Source organism: Pholcus phalangioides, unplaced genomic scaffold (assembly GCF_987345545.1).
Source record: "Pholcus phalangioides strain wild (caught in Gottingen) unplaced genomic scaffold, Ppha-v1.0 ptg000012l_1, whole genome shotgun sequence".
Lineage (NCBI taxonomy): Eukaryota > Metazoa > Arthropoda > Arachnida > Araneae > Pholcidae > Pholcus > Pholcus phalangioides.
In genome coordinates this window covers 23,882,828-23,899,274 of record NW_028301605.1, presented here as the reverse complement: position 1 = coordinate 23,899,274, position 16,447 = coordinate 23,882,828, and the positions used below count along the sequence as shown (strand labels likewise).

Genomic DNA, 16,447 nt, shown 5'->3' with positions numbered 1-16,447 from the left:
TTCTCATTCATTCGCTATAAAAAAATTCAATTATCCATCAATTTTTTTGTCATTATTCATCAAAAAATATCATTCATTATAATTTTTTTTCATCATTCATTACAAAATTTTTCTCATCATTCATTACAAAATTTTTCTCATCATTCATTACAAAATTTTTCTCATCATACATTATATATATTTTTTTCATTAATTGTTGACACAGTATTTTTTCATTAATTGTTGACACAGTATTTTTTCATTAATTGTTAACACAGTATTTTTTCATAAATTGTTAGTACAGTATTTCTTCATCATTCAGCATAAGCAAATTCATCATTTATTACACATTATTTTACATTTTTTTGATAATTTATTACAGTTTCACATCATATTTGTTTTTGCCACTTTGTTATTAAGTTTTGTATCCTTTGTTCTGTATAAAATTTTCATATTCTAAAATAAATAAATAATAAATAATAAATTTCATTTATTCTCAATTGTTAATATCATTCATTAATTTTCCATCATTATTTAACATCAGCGTTGGCGAACATATTTGAAACAAATTTTGGTACCACTCCAACCTCTGCCATCGACAGCATTTGCGTAAAGGAAGCTGATGATGTGAGACTCGTACATAAGGGTTCAAACATAATGCACGCTGGTTTCTGATGCTGCAAATCCAAGCTTTTTGCGGATTGGTTATTACCTTGAATTTAAGGCTTTCTAACCTAATCCGTAACGACGCAGACTTACGGGATCGGAAGCCAGCATGAGCTATGTTCGCACCCCAACATCGATAAATAAATCCGATCCCTCTTCGGTTCAGTCGCTCGTGTGCATTACTACACGAAAATCTTTTTTTTTTTACGTGACTGGATAAACCAACCAATAAAAATATTCCGTCTATGCAACTACCTCATCAATTAGGTATCGCGATTTTCAGCCTCTCAACGTAGTTTGCGACACCATGCTCCATTGCAATTTTTGTTGCTCTTGATGCCTACTAACAACCCTCTGAGTTTGTCGGTCCACTAACAGAACACTGTTAATGGACCGTAGTATATATACCTGCATATAATTTGTTTCAATTTTATTTGACTTTTCCCTCAAAAAATCAACAGGAGTCTTATAATTTTGTCTATACTATAGATTTTCGATAAAAATAATGGGAAATATTTTTTTTAAAGATTTCAATATTTAGGATAAAGTTATTGTGTACCGTCGTAAAACTTCGTACAGTAAACACCGTCAGTAAAATTTGAGAGTGTCTTATAATTATGTCTCGCACTGTAATTAACCGCAAATATAAATTACTAATCGAAATACAGCCGAATCCCGTTATAACGAACTCCAAGCGACCGAAGACATCGCTTCGTTAAAACGAAATTTCCTTATTAAGGAATTATACGCTTTTGTTCCTATGTAAACGTATCTGGGGAAAGTGTTCGTTAAAACGAGACTTTCACTATAACGATATTCATTTAAACGGGATTCGACCGTATTTTTAGAAATACTTGAGAAACGGAAATAATAGCAGAGATTAATACAAGCTTATGTTGTAATCGATGAAAAATACACGCCCATAAGATGCCCATAAACTATTAGGCAAACTAGACGAGATGTATGTTTGGAAATCTTCGCCATAGTTTCAGAATTATCGAGCCGTTATTAGTCATTCCACAAAAATATTAATGTTAGATTGTCTGAGAGTATGAATCCAAACACGAGCGAACCATCCAAGGGGGAGGCGAAGACCCGCTCCAGAGTCGATTTATTATTAGAAACGACTCCCCTCACGCCCCACTCCCCCAAAACGAAAGCCCTCATCTTAATTATGTCTTTGCAAATTATTGCCTTGCCGATTTATTGAACTGCCACCCGTGTATAAGCCGCCATAACTTCCGCTGATGATCAGTAAGTCTTGGCTTAAATTTTGATGGCCGGCGATTAATCGTGACTCGCGCGCCTTCGGCCGATTCTCTCCCCCCCCCCCGTTCTTTCATTCACCGTTCGCTGGAGTATTAACGATACGGTTCCTGAGTAATCATTACACTTAGCGTTAAATGTCAGTTTTCGGGAGTCGAGGAAAATGGCCGGGAACGGAATCCGTAAGGTACTGGCGATTATTACGAATGGTGCGAAGAGGATATATGTGGATCTCCGAATTGCTTATGTGTTCGGATTCAGCCGCGCACATTATCCATTCTGTCTCACCGTGATGGCGTTTTGCATTCTTTGGATGCTGCTGAGGTGTTATTTTTATACAGGGTGACCCATAAGTCTTGATCCGGCCATTACATCATCATTGAGGAATGGTTCTAATTCGGGGGTGCTCAACCTTTAGGAAAGTGCGGACCACTTCATTGATTTGGAAATAAATCGCGGGCCACTGAATCGTGCCACATTAATAGATAACTTAAGTCATGTGGAAATGTGCCATTGGCCACTTGTGTGATCTAGAATTGTGGCACGGCAAGCTTGACTGATGTGGGACTGCACAGCAGACGGCTTAAGTGCTCTGGAACTGTGTCACACGTTACTTAAGTGATCTGTAAATATTTCGCGGGTCACTTGAGTGATTTGTTAATGCGCCGAGGGTCATTTCAGTGATCCTTCAATATCCCGCGTTCCACTTGAATCAAACGGAACTGTACCATGGGCCATTTAGGTGAACTGTAAATGTGACATGGATCACTCAAATAAGCTGGAACTTTGTTAAAGGCCCCCTGTTTACCGTATTCTCCCGAATTATCCGACATCCAAAAATCAAGGTTCAATCGGTCTTCTCATGGTACGTTGAGTTTTGACTGGGAGCAAGCGTGTGTCTGGTTCAGAATTCATTACGGTAATGATAATTCAACATTTACTTTTTTCTTTAACCTAATACGAAATAATGAGATAATTCTATTTGCATGTATTTCTTGCATGTTGACAGATTGAATAAATATGAACAGGCTGCACGGAATCCTGCCCCATCTGACAAGTAGTAAATGGTTAGCACCACCATAGAGAAGTATCACTACATTTTTCCTCCGAAGAGCTAAACTGAGAAAGAAGGACGCGAGTGAGCGCAGCTATGGGAAATTCACACTTTTTTCTAGTTTTCATAACAGATGGCGCCACTATGATAACAAAGAAACAAAAACCGTAACTACAATATCCTTTCGCAACTAAACCACAGAACCACAGAAAAAAAATAAAAAATAGAACTATAAACGATCCGTCTCCCCTCGCTTATGATGAATTATTCAGTCTGGTCAGTTTTATTACTGTGCCTAGAGCAGGGCGAGAGATTTCCTTTGTCTACCCTCAGAAGATTTTCCTCTCTTTCGGGAGCGTGTTTTTTGTGCAAGAGGTGATTTCGCCATCGGAATTTGCTTTGAGCGTCGTTTGCATCGTATTTCCTTCATTTTGCATGGTATAGGTGTATAACCATCTCCTCTTCAGTGTACACGTCATTACCTGTTGGTGAGAAAAATGGATGTTGCGGCGTTCTTCTTCCAGAGGTGTTTTTCAGACTGTATTTTTCATACAGTCGAATCCCGTTTTAACGAATACTGTTATAGCGAAAATCTCGTTTTAACGAACGCTTTTCTAATGCACCAGATAACAGTGAAACAATAGAAAAACCTGGAAATTCTTTTACAACGAAATTTCGCTATAACGAAGTGATTTCTCCGGTCTCTTGGAGTTCGTTATAACGAGATTCCACTGGATAATCTTGGAGCAAGCCTAGCCTCGGGTAAAAAAGCATCTGCCCTCCTTAGAGGAAATGTGGGTACTCTGCGAATTTCGACGGCTAATGGCAAAGCGTGTAAAAATGTTTCAGAGTTTAAAAATAAATGCTTTAGGAAAAAAAAAATAATAATTATGAAAACATGAAAAAGAGGGGACAAAGGAGAAAATTTTCTAAAACGCTTGAATGGCATCAAAAAGGAGACGTCTGCTAATCCTAATGATATGCTATCGGGAGGTACTGCCTTTCTAACTTGAAGTGAAACACTGAAAGTTGAATATTCTCGTGAATGTAATTTTTATGTCCCGGTAAGTATTTCATGAAAGTCCATAACAAGTTATGTTTTCAAAAGCTAAAAAAATTCTAGTCGTATTATTTGGCCTAGAAAGTATTTTATGGTTCATATATAGACAATTTTCATTGCACAAGAGAGCTAATAAAATACTGTAAATTAATTTGACTTCAGAATTAAATGATTGGAATTTCAGAGTTTCAAATATTGAGACTTTCTGTAAAACACTAATGCACTATAATCTGGAATATATGAACGAATTACTATAAATAATTTATATCAACGATTATTTAGGAATGGGATTTCGAAACGATATGTAACCAATAGTTTATCGGCAACTGAATCTATTACTATAAGGTATTAATTGAATCAAGTCATAAATCTAATCAAATTAGACTGCAACTGGGATGCTCATTAATTAAAACGGTGCAATGAATAACTGATGGATATTAATGAAATATCCACTACATATTTGAAATCAAAATGACACGGAATTGAAAATACCAAATTTTTCTAAAAAGTTATTCACAAAATTAAACTTTCCTGGAAACAAAAACCTGCGTAAGGAAAATTGAAAACAGTGAAAAAAAAATTGATAAGATATAACTAAAAAATTGACTGACTTTTTGGAAATGAACAATTTGAAGAAGAAAATTGAAAAGGCAATGCAAAGAAATGCCTTTGTCAGTTGGTGCGAATTACCGAGCATTGAGCTCCCGGTTCCTCCGTCTGGGTTTCTCTACTTACGTAGAGATAATTCATCGATCAATGGTAAAATTGTTGCTGAAAAAAAAGCCATTGGTGATTATTTTTAAATATTAAATATTATATCGAACCTTCAGGTTGGAATAAGGCGTTGAACACACATCTGACAATCATATTAGATAAAAAATAAACTATGGTGAAAGATTAAAGAATGTCTATATGAATTTTCAAATCACTTATATTATATTACATGTGTGTGTGCCCCTTTCAGTACTTCAGTGAATAAACGTATTTGCATAAAGCGCACTTACGTACCACTTCAATATTAAATAATACAATATCACTATAGTGATTCACATTTTCACAACTTGCACAAGTTGCATCTTTTAAGACATTAGTTTACAACATATTCTCAAGTATACAAATCTCAAAGATTACAAATATTCTCATTATCTACAATATCAAGTTACACAATTTAAAACTAAAGCGATTTCATTACCACCATTTGCTAAAGTTGCCACGTCCTTACAACATGAGTTTACAGATTATTTCAGTTCAGATATACGAAAATATATTTCATATATGAATAAATGAATATATTTCATATAAATACATGAAAACTCTCACAACGCCATCAGAAGGATTTGATGCTACTTTCGAACACGTGACAATAGATAGAAAATCTCAGCCGAAAGGTTACAAATTTACAAAACATTTTATTATATTATATACTTTTCAATCCGTTAGAATGATCGATATGACGGATAAATGTATTTGCATGAAATATTTCACTCTCTACCACATTAAATAATAAAATATCTCCATAGTGTTTAAATGTGCATAAATCAAGATTAACAGATGAGAAATAATATTCGAAATCAGATAACAATAATCTCAAATGAAAAGTTAAATTTTAAATTTAAAAAAAAATCAAAATTTATAAACGAACAAAAAATTCAAAAATTAGTGAAACGAAAAATTATTTGACGTATGAAATTAAATTTATTTGATATATGACGTCAAAAATTAATTGATAAGTAACATAAAAATTTGATGAATAAAATTAAAAATGAATAAATGAATATGATTTGAATTAAATAATAAGAAATTTATAGAAATGAAGAGGAGTGAGGAATTTAAATGAAAAAAAAAAAACAAATCCAAAAAAAGCAATAAGCAAAATAATCAAAAACAAAATTTAAAAAATTTAGAACTTTTCAAAAAAAAAAATACAGATGAATTGAAAAAATGAATAAAACAAAGACGGGGAAAAATCAATTGAAAGAAATGAGATGTAACGAAACTGAAGCAAAAATAAATGTGAATGGAATATACAAGAAAAGAAAAACAGTAGTATAATGAAGTGACAAAGTAGCATAATTGAAGTTTTACATATTTTTCTTTCATTTCGGGAAACAGGTAGGAATTCGGGAACACAAAATCTTCATAAAACGTCCAAGATACTAGGATAAACAAATTTTTCGGAGAACGGAACATCACAAGTGTATGTTTTTATGTGGGCCTTATAACTTCAAAATAAATTCTTCGAAAACGAAGTATAAATAAAACAACATACGTACGGTAGGCCGCATAAAACTCTCGGATAGGCTCGATTGGCCTGTTAACCAGAATCTTTAAACCTGATATTTTACTACAGTGGGACCTCCCCGTTAACGGACAATTTTCTGATCCACGGTGCTGTGGAATTCGGCTTTAATGCATTTCACTGGCAAACTCTTATTTCCCCCCCCCCCAAACTCAAATTTATTCATTTTTGGTCATAAACCCCGAGAATTTATCATATTCAAACAAGATCATTTTTATTCCGAGGTTGGTATTGGTGAATATGATAAATCACCAATTAATAACTTCATCAATTACAGGATGGTGATTTCAAATGGTAATGTTGCTTTTGTTTGCACATGTTGGAACGTATGAAGAACCGCTGTGATGGTCGAGTGGTCATAGTGACGGACTCACATCGCCAGGTCCCGAGTTTGAACCCCACCGTCGCCATAGTGGTGATCGGCTGATGTTGGTTTTCTGTAGTTCTTAACTTCGAGGTATGAATGCGACCCGATCGCCCCCCCCCCCAAAAAAAAGTCTCACCACCGAGTGCAACAGACCTACAAACGGTACAAATCTAATTCAATCATTATACTTTACTCACTTCACTTCTGAAATATAGATGGCAGCACTGAAAAATCAGTTGCAACACTAAATTCGCACTCAGACTGTTAGGTACTTACTAGGAACGAAATTATAACAAGTTGACACTAAAATTGGCAATGGTCGATAGAGCCTGCGCAGTGCACGGTATGAAATGGCCACTTATGTGATCTAGAACTGTGCCACGCCAAGCTTGATTGATGTGGGACTGACTGCACAGCAGACTGCTCAAGTGCTTTGGAGCTGTGTCACACTTTACTTAAGTGATCTGCAAATATTTTGAGGGTCACTTGAGTGATTTGTTAATGCACCGAGGGTCATTTAAGTGATCCTTCCGTGAATGTGACGTTAAGTGATCCGTGTTCCACTTGAATGAAACGGAACTGTACCACAGGCCATTTGAGTGACTTGTCAATGTGACATGGTTCACTCAAATAAGCTGGAAATTTGTTAAAGGCCCCCTGTATACCGTATTCTCCCACATTATCCGGCATGCCGCAAAAATTCGAACGAGCTCTCTAGGTTCAATAGCCCTGATAGATAAAGATGGCGATAGACCTGAGTTGGTTCGGTTTGAAAGAAAGGTACGTATTAAGAATGCCAACATTTCAAGACTGATAATGTTATGAATGTTTTTATCTTCTTTACACTTATTTTAAGGTGATTGCTTTTTTTTTTGCAAAATATGTGTAGTGCACACGTATCATCTGCGTGTAAAAATAATTAATTGGCTTAATGAAGAGAAATTGTAGTGAAATTTAATGAAACATTCTTTATCGAGACGATTGGTGATTACGTATCATAACCGGTGTATCATTCTTGCAGTAAATATTATACATTTTTGACATTAAAGTGTATAGGGACCAATTGCGAAAGGAGCCAAACGTCGTATAAATGTTAAAGTCTTATAAAGGAGATTTCCCCTTTATATCGTAACTCCCCATTAGCGGACAAGATTTTTGTTCCCGTGGGTGCCCGTTATTGAGAGGTTCTACTGTAGAAGAAAACGGGAAATCCGACGTGTTATTTTTATTAAAAACAAATCCATCACGCGCATACACGAGAAATAATTAGTATCGAAGATTGTGCATATCATAAAAATATTCATTTCTAATTTTTTCTCATAGTTTTTGTGTCAGGATAAAGCATGGATCTCACCCATGGCATCTATAAACTACAAAAAATAATAATAAACCATATTTTAATCAATTTTTCCCGCCATACATTTCTGATATGCCTTTCACTGAATTAATAAACACTGAGAAATAGAACTCTGAACAAATAGAGATAAATAATAATAATTAAAAATGTTTTTTTTTTAAATTTTTGACACAAAAATATATAATACATTTACCTACTATACGATTCTTTCCGCTTAATTCTCCACCCACATGATATTTTCTAGACGCACAATTCTCTTCTATTCCTCTACTCATGCTGAAACCGGAATTTTCTTCAGCACAATCTTCCATATTAACGGAAGAATAGCACGGAAATGTAAATAAATAAATGAATTTTACATAGCAATGTAGAGAGAACGGGAGAAAGAAACGCTAAATAAATTGCAGAAATGAATGCTTGAATTATTCAAAATACGCGATCTCAAAAGCTATTAAAGAATTCATCAATCTTAATTCACTCCGATGAGGAGCGAAACTGTGGCGTGGAATGAAAACCATATTGGAAAAAATAACAATGAATAAATAAAACTATGAAGATATAGAGATACATGAAAAGATATAAGTTTTCTTGTTCGAAACATTTGGTGCCTGTGTGTGTGTGTATTTACTTTGAATGAAAAAACAATGTATTTTTATAAAAGAAAAATAATGTTATCTCTTTTGTTCTACGCGCCATTAATTCCGTTCGTAGAGATTCGACGGCATCAATTGTTTTGTCTAAAAAGATTTTCTTCCATCCTAAAAGCGCCTTAAATTCCTTTTCAGGGAATGTTGTAGACTAGCGTTACCTCAGCATTTCTCAACCAAAGGACCAGTAAAATGTCTGAAACAATTCTATGGGCTTACAGCATGAGAGGTGGTACCATATGTCACGTAAATAAGGGACATTTAAATCTGGGAATAAAGTACCGGGGGTGATTATAATTGAAGTCCCCCGTACTCTGAGTAGTTTTTCTTTAAAAACTGCTTATTCGAATTCAGCCAAAGTTTTGAGATGTTTTGGTGAGACCACGGGAGAGAGATTAATCAAATTTAAAATAAAAAAGTGCAATTTTCGACCACCGGGTGAAAAAGTAGCGCTTTTTATTGAATTTTCCTTTTTTTTTCCCCCGTGGACCATGTGATGAATATACCAAGTGTCATTGAAATACGTCCTCCAGAACTGGCGCTACACTGGTCTAAGCCAGAGGTCATCAATTTTTTTTCTGCTCGCGAGCACTGCTTGTACCCACCATCAAAAGACGAGCACCCCACGGCAAGTTTGCCATACGAATACATGAAATCAGGGTGATTTCAGTCCTTGAATGCAATTTGTACAAGGTGATTAACTGTAAAGTTGATCAAGTGCTCTCGAGCAAGAAACCGGACACTATCATCGAGCATCGAGCACTCTGGGTGTCTCAGGGAGCACCGTGGTGCTCGCGAGCAATGGGTTGAAGATGGCTGGTCTAAGTAGTGTCAGTATACTGAAACTACTCAGACCAATGTAGCGCCCGGTCTGTTAGACGTACTCCATTGTAGCTTGGTATATACGCTATATAGATCATAAGAAAATGTAAAATGAAATGAAAAAAAACCACTTTTTAACCTGGTGGTCAAAAATTGAACTATTTCTTTTTATTTCATAAATCTCTCTCCCATGGTCTCATTTTGGTCTCCGTGGTCATCTAATCGGTTTTTGAGGAAAAAGTACTCGGAGTATGGAAACTTTAATTACAATCACCCTGTACATACATTATAATACAGAAATGTCCCGTATCTAAGTGATTTTCTTGCAGGTTTGGTCGTTCTGACTTTCTTATATACTTGTTTCGCGTTTCTTTCAACGGAGTTTATTTGCAATGTTCACCAAAACTGTGGATGAAAATAATATTCAACAATTAACATACAACGACTGACTGACTGAGGTCGATACATTTTTTCATTACGAAATTTTTCTCTTACGACTATAAATATAAATATTAATCTAACCATATTTGTATTCATCACCTTCTAATTGATAACTTCTAAGAAATAATTGATGATTTTGCCGAATTATAGTGAAGTTTTTGGTGAAAATGGCCGATGCTCCGTATTTTTGGCTCCCGATTCCCGCATTTTTCTGAATGAATATGGCCACCGATGTCATGATTAATGTTTCCATTGAAACAAATTCCTGTTCATACTGTGATCGGCAGTGGCTCTCAAATTTGATGTACTTCAGCAGTTTCAGAAATGACTTGGCTTGTGCTTAGCAATTTCGTCGTGAACTACATTTTGTAGCTAAATAGCTACATTTTTTGGCTACAATTATAACCCGTATTTAGGATCCGAATTTCCCGTATTTTTCTCGTTGCGATATGGTTACCTTAAGAACGAAGGTCAAATTTCCTATTTTAAACCAAGACTAGTTATATCGGTTATAACAAATAATTTTTCGTTTCTTCAGAATTCAATTGCCAAGTCTGCCCGCTGAACAGCTGTGCCATCCTCGTGGTCCACCTCTGGTTCTCGGACCATAGTTTGAGATACGCTGTTCTAGAATTTTTCATGTTTTTGTTACTATATAATGAATTTTTACTGAATGGAAATATTTTTTTTTCTTCAAGTTTCGGATCAGCTATCTGTGATGAGATAAAACGCTAATGTAAATACAGCGACACCTCGAGTTACGAATTTTTCGGCCAATGAAGATATTTCTTCGCGTCGGCTAAAGAGCATTTTCGTTGATATGAATGCACAGGCTAACATAAAACAGACGAGTAGTGAGCTGAATTTTAGCACCAATCATCATCATCAGAATTATTGTCAATCGAGCTCCGATTAAGTGATGTCCACCTCAGAATATTTTTACAGATGCACCTACATCTATTTTGTATAATGTTCTAGAACTAGGTGTTCTCTGTCTGAAAGTGTTTTAACCATATCATGCAAAATGAAAGATTCGGCTGATCATTTTTGTCGCACCACGGTCATTTTCTGCACACGAGGGCTAATTAGACCGGGACCTACAATTTGTTGCCGATTCCGAACGACAGGCTTGTTTTTTATACTTATCGAGAGATTGGTGCGCTAACCCTTCGTTGCGGGACTCCCTGCGGTAGCAATTTTTTGCTGCGGTCAAATCACTGAACTGACACCAGAAGACCGCCAAGTCACTGAACTGACACCAGAAGAGAGTCCGAACTGACACTTCATGAAAAAAAGTATTGAAATCGCCAATCTTCGTTACAACGACAAAATTGCGTGGATTATGCGATGTCGTTATAACCGATTTTGATTATATTTATGGAACTCAGCTTCGAGCCGATTCCAAAATCCACACAAATGTCAGAGCCTATTTTTGACCTCTGGAGCGTCAAACTATTGAAAGGACACCAGAAGAGCGTTAAACCACTCAGCTGCTGAAAATAACGCATCTACACGTGGGTGTCTTCAATGGCGCAGATGAAATTCTGAAGGACTGGTCTTTCATGCGAAATACTAACCACACACGCAGTTCCATTTTAATAATGGATAGATACAGATGCATGCAACTTTCCACTCAGCAGATATCCAACAACTGGGTGTTGCTTTATTGTTTTCTGTCCTAAAAGCGTGTGAGTGAATGGGATCAGCGAGAAAGATGAGAGCGAGCGGGTTTCCTGCGCAAAACTCTCACGGAAAACTCCGGAAAACGGTTTTCAGGAAACGGAGAGCTCTCTTAATTAACAGATATCACATGTGAGGCTCGGTTGTTTCCAAGGTACAGGAATTTCGTACGCCCGGCCGCTTTAATTACGGAATTAATTACCTGTGGACGAAATGTGGGACCGGGAAGAAGTTGAACATTATTATCTTTCTCTCTATGTCTAACCACTCTCTTCTCCTTGTCCTTCCCGTTTAGTTATTGCATCGATGCCACCTGGTGGCATATGTACGTCGGGGGAGGGGGGGGGGGTAGGCTTGGTGGCAAGTTCAGAGGAGCGGCAAATTTGAGGAATGAGTAGCCGAAAAAACTAGCAGAATATTATAAGGGCAGTGAAATTCGCATAATCCTCAATAAATCCGCTTATCTTCCGAGACAGCAAGGAACTGGGTTAGTGAGTGAGCAAAAGAGTGACCTAGTGAGTTTGCAAGCACGTGAGTGATCAAATGAGTGAGATAGAGCGTGAGCAACTATGTCAGTACCCAAAAGAGAAACAGAGACCAAACCTATAGAATAAGGTGCCATGTTATAGTTACTGACTTAATGCATGTGCGAGTATGTGAATAACCAAAAGAATGACCCAGAATACATGTAAAAGTATAAACGATCAAAAGAGTGGCATATACACAAAAGGAACCATGTCGGTGAACGACCAAAAGGCTGACCTAGAGCTTGTGCAAGTATGTGAGTGACCAAAACAGTACACAAACATGTGAGTGATTGAATGGTGACTGAGAGTGTGTATGAGCATGGTTGTGACCAAAAGAGTGACTTAGAGACACAGATGTACTAGCAGGAGGGGGTGGGGGAAGGCAAAGCGGGTTATTGCACAGGGTGGTGAACTCAAGGAAACAGCAGTCAAGAAAATTGGACTAGAATGAGAAAAGGGTGGCAAAATTCGTGTAGCCAGCAGGCAGCAGAACCATAAATGTGATGACACCATCCTTTTATGTTCTCATTTATACATAATTTTAAGTCTTCCGAAATATTTAGAGAGAGATTATTTCCTCGATGTAATTCTTTGCTTTGGAAACTTGCGAAAACCGTCAATATTGACTCACACTATATAAGTTTTATTTTAACCATCCCTTTTTGATTTCCATAGCAGAGTTAAAACGAGATGCTCCAAATTTTAAAATGAGGTGCTTCGACTCTCTAATCAGAAAAATAAGGAGCTGACGATCTATTTACAGAGTTACTGAAGATAGGAAAATCTTCGGGACAATTTATTTACATGAATAATGAAACACAATGCTGAAAAGAGAGAGAGAGAGAGTAGATCACATTTGTAACATGAAAAGGGAGGCAATAATACAGTCGAATCTCGGTTTAACGAATACCGTTATAGAGAAAATCTAGTTTTAACGAACACTTTTCTTATCCCTCTAGATAAGTTTACACAGAAACGATGCAAAATTCTGGAATTCATTTCTCCGGTCTTTTGGAGTTCGTTATAACGGGATTGGACTGTAATAGCCAAGCGGCTGTGACTGAAAAGAGATGTCTGGGCCAGGGGCGGATCTATGGGGTGATCACCACACTCAAGCGAAATGCGATAATTCATCTATATGATAAAATTGCAACAACGAATCAAAAAACAATTTCAAGAAAACTGACTAAAAAACGGGTGAAGCCAGGACATTTTTCAAAAAAGTTGGGATGGAGGGAAAAATCCTAGAAAAACGGGACTGTCACTGGAAAAAAAATATGGGGGAAATGCGGGACACATGGTCACATAGTATACTGAGACTAAATTTTTTTTTTGTAAGCGTGTTTTAAAACCACTCCTCCCAACAACGAGCTCTAGATCCGGCCCATTCATGACATAAATATATAAAAGGAAACAAAAATTCATATAGAACGGAGGTTTCAAACTGGGGGATCGCGACCCAAACTTGATTTGCTTGGTTCTTCCTAAATCCACTTACTGTCCTGAACTTACAATGCACTTATTGTGTCACTATAGTCCGTTTCAGGTTAATTTTCAGTGAAGAGGAAGGTAGAGTGTACTTCGCCATAAATTATAGTTTCCGTATATCGGAGGTTTATGATGTTCATTTATAAAGAATATTTCAATTTTTCCTTTGATTTTGAAAAAAAAAACAACCTGAAAAAATACCGTTTTGAACCGATGTTTATATTCACTTAAAATTTTTTAAATATATATATATATTTATATATATCGTGTACCGTTATCAAAAATCTACGACAAGCGCAATAACATTTTATCACGATTTCGAAGAAAATTTCCTCGCCAATATCACTGTCGTGTTTTTTTCGTTAGACACATCCTGGAGCAGGCCCCTACGCTGGGATCTTTTGTGAGATCCCAGGGATCAGTTGCTGGGATCAGTGAGTTTATAGCATGAAAAAAAAAATGATGGTCATTGCCCACACCCTTATGGGGGCCGTGCGTATACCATTCGGGTGGGTGAGCGACAGAAATTTCGGCAAGAAACGTGAGTAAAAAAGTTATATACTTATACGGAATACGCGCTATTCTTGTTTTCAAACGCGAAAACTAGATTCATAAGAGTTAATCTGCTTGTTCTTAATTAATTTATTTCATTGGCTCCAAAAATTTTATTTAATGTTAATTTTCTGTATACATTTGAAAAAAATTCAAAATCCCTGAGTTTTTGAGAGATATAGTTAACATACAGTGTCGCTGTGGTGGTCGAGTGGTTATAGTGACGGTGTGGTGTCGAGTGGTTATAGTGACGGACTCGCATCGCGAGGATCCGGGTTCAAACCCTGCCGTCGCCGCAGTGGTGGTCGGCTGAAGTTGGTTTTCTGCGGTTCCCAACTTCGAGGCACGAATGCGAGCCGATCTCGCCGCAGAGAGCAACAGGCCTACAACGGTATAAATATTCATTCATTGCACTTTACTCTCTGTGAGTTGAGAAAAAACTCATAGTTTGAAAAAACAGATGGCAGCACCACACATAACAAGCATTACACAAACAAACTTCATGGAAGGTTCACTATACGTACACACACATTCCAAGACATGTACCAAATCGTTAGAAGTTCCACAGAGGAATATGGACGAGGTGCATGTATGGTTTAGTAGTAGTTAATATTTTAGTAGTAGTTACAGTATTTTAAAATTTTAAGTTTCTTTCGTATTATTGTTTAGTATTTTTTTTATAAATATAAATAAATAAATAAATAAGTATAAAATATATATATATATATATATATATATGTATATATGTATATATATATATATATATGTATATATGTATATATATATATATATATGTATATATGTATATATATATATATATATATATATATATATATAAATTTCAGCTGTGAGAGACAGGAAGGAAGGGAAATATTGCAGAAAATATTACAATGTTTTTCGAAATTTTTTTAGTGTTACTTACGGCGCATCAATGAAGAGTGTGGGTCGCGAAGCTGATCTTATTGTTGATTTTGGGATGTCTCTGAGGCGTGTAGCGGAATGTCCTTCATGGATCAATGTTGAGTTTTCGGCTGCGACGCAAGAGTTGGTGAGATAGTAATATTTATAATAACAGTCGAATACCCAGTTTTAACGAATACTGTTATAGCGAATATCTCGTTTTAACGATGCCCCCGGTCCAGCACCCCCTAACCCTCGATCCTTACGATTCGGGCTTCGGGCCGTGTGGCACGGGCACCCTACTACGATTGTCCAGAGCAACCTGCAACTCTCCCCGGGTAAGTCCAGGAGGGGCCCACGAGCCCAGGCAACGGCCGCAAGTGCCCTCAGACACACCATCCCGCAATCCGTGCCCACCATTTTATAGGCTGCTTTATTTACATAAAATTTGAAATTTATACAAAAATTTACATTCAGTAATGCTAAAAATTCTTTCAAATTTGTTGCCGCTTGCGGGGCGTGGCTTTTAAGATAGCTGTGTCTATCTCGCGGCATTTGCCAAGTCGGGCATCTTTGCGTGTTGCGTGTGGCCACTTCTCGTCATTGGTCGCATACCGTATGTCTGTCGCTTGAGTGAGCCCGTCCTGGAGTGCTGGGCCACTTCTTGTCATTGGCCGCTTTCCGTGGCTTCGTGGCTCGGGCGAGCCCGTCTTGGCATGCGGCCAAGACGGGCCACTTCTCATCGTTCATCGTCTACCATGGCTTGTAGCTCGGTTGAGCCCGTCTTTGGGTGGGGCCGGTGCAGGTGCTGGGCCACTTCTCTACCACGGTCGAATACCGTTGCTTTGTGGCTCGGGGGAGCCCGTATTTGCGTGTGTCCAGCCCAAGTGCTGGCCACCTCTCTACCTTGGTCGAATATTGTGGCAGAAGGACCGCGGTGCATTGACCTTCATTTTTTATCAAAGAATTTACAGCAGATCCGACCAAGAGATTCTCTCCAGCACAACCTTAACATTATATTTGAATGGTGCTCGTCTTGGCAACTACCCCTAAACATCTCCAAAACAGTTTTCATGAAACTTAAAAGATCTCCTCTCGAATTTCCTTACCAATTAATAATTCTTGAATCACAGAGGTTTCCCATCACAAATACCTGGGTGTGGTAATTTCTGCCGACCTTCGTTGGAACCTCCACACGGATTACATATTTCAAAAATGCCTTCAAAAACATTTTTTCCTCCGTCGTAACCTCAAATCTTCCATCCGTCACCTCGACATCTATGCTTCCAAACTTATATCCATCCTGTCCTCTCCTATGCCTACGAAATTTCGGATTCCTATG

General features: G+C 37.2%; 1 protein-coding gene across 1 annotated transcript in view; it reads left to right on the top strand.

The window, feature by feature from the left end:
• The window catches only part of LOC149079886 (uncharacterized), a 33,388-nt gene extending 18,126 nt beyond the window's left edge, over positions 1 to 15,262 (top strand). The window contains exon 2 of the mRNA XM_089239943.1: positions 15,118 to 15,262. Within this exon, the coding sequence (XP_089096069.1) occupies positions 15,118 to 15,262 (145 nt within the window). The remainder of the gene's footprint in view (positions 1 to 15,117) is intronic.
• The last annotated feature ends 1,185 nt before the right edge of the window (positions 15,263 to 16,447 follow it).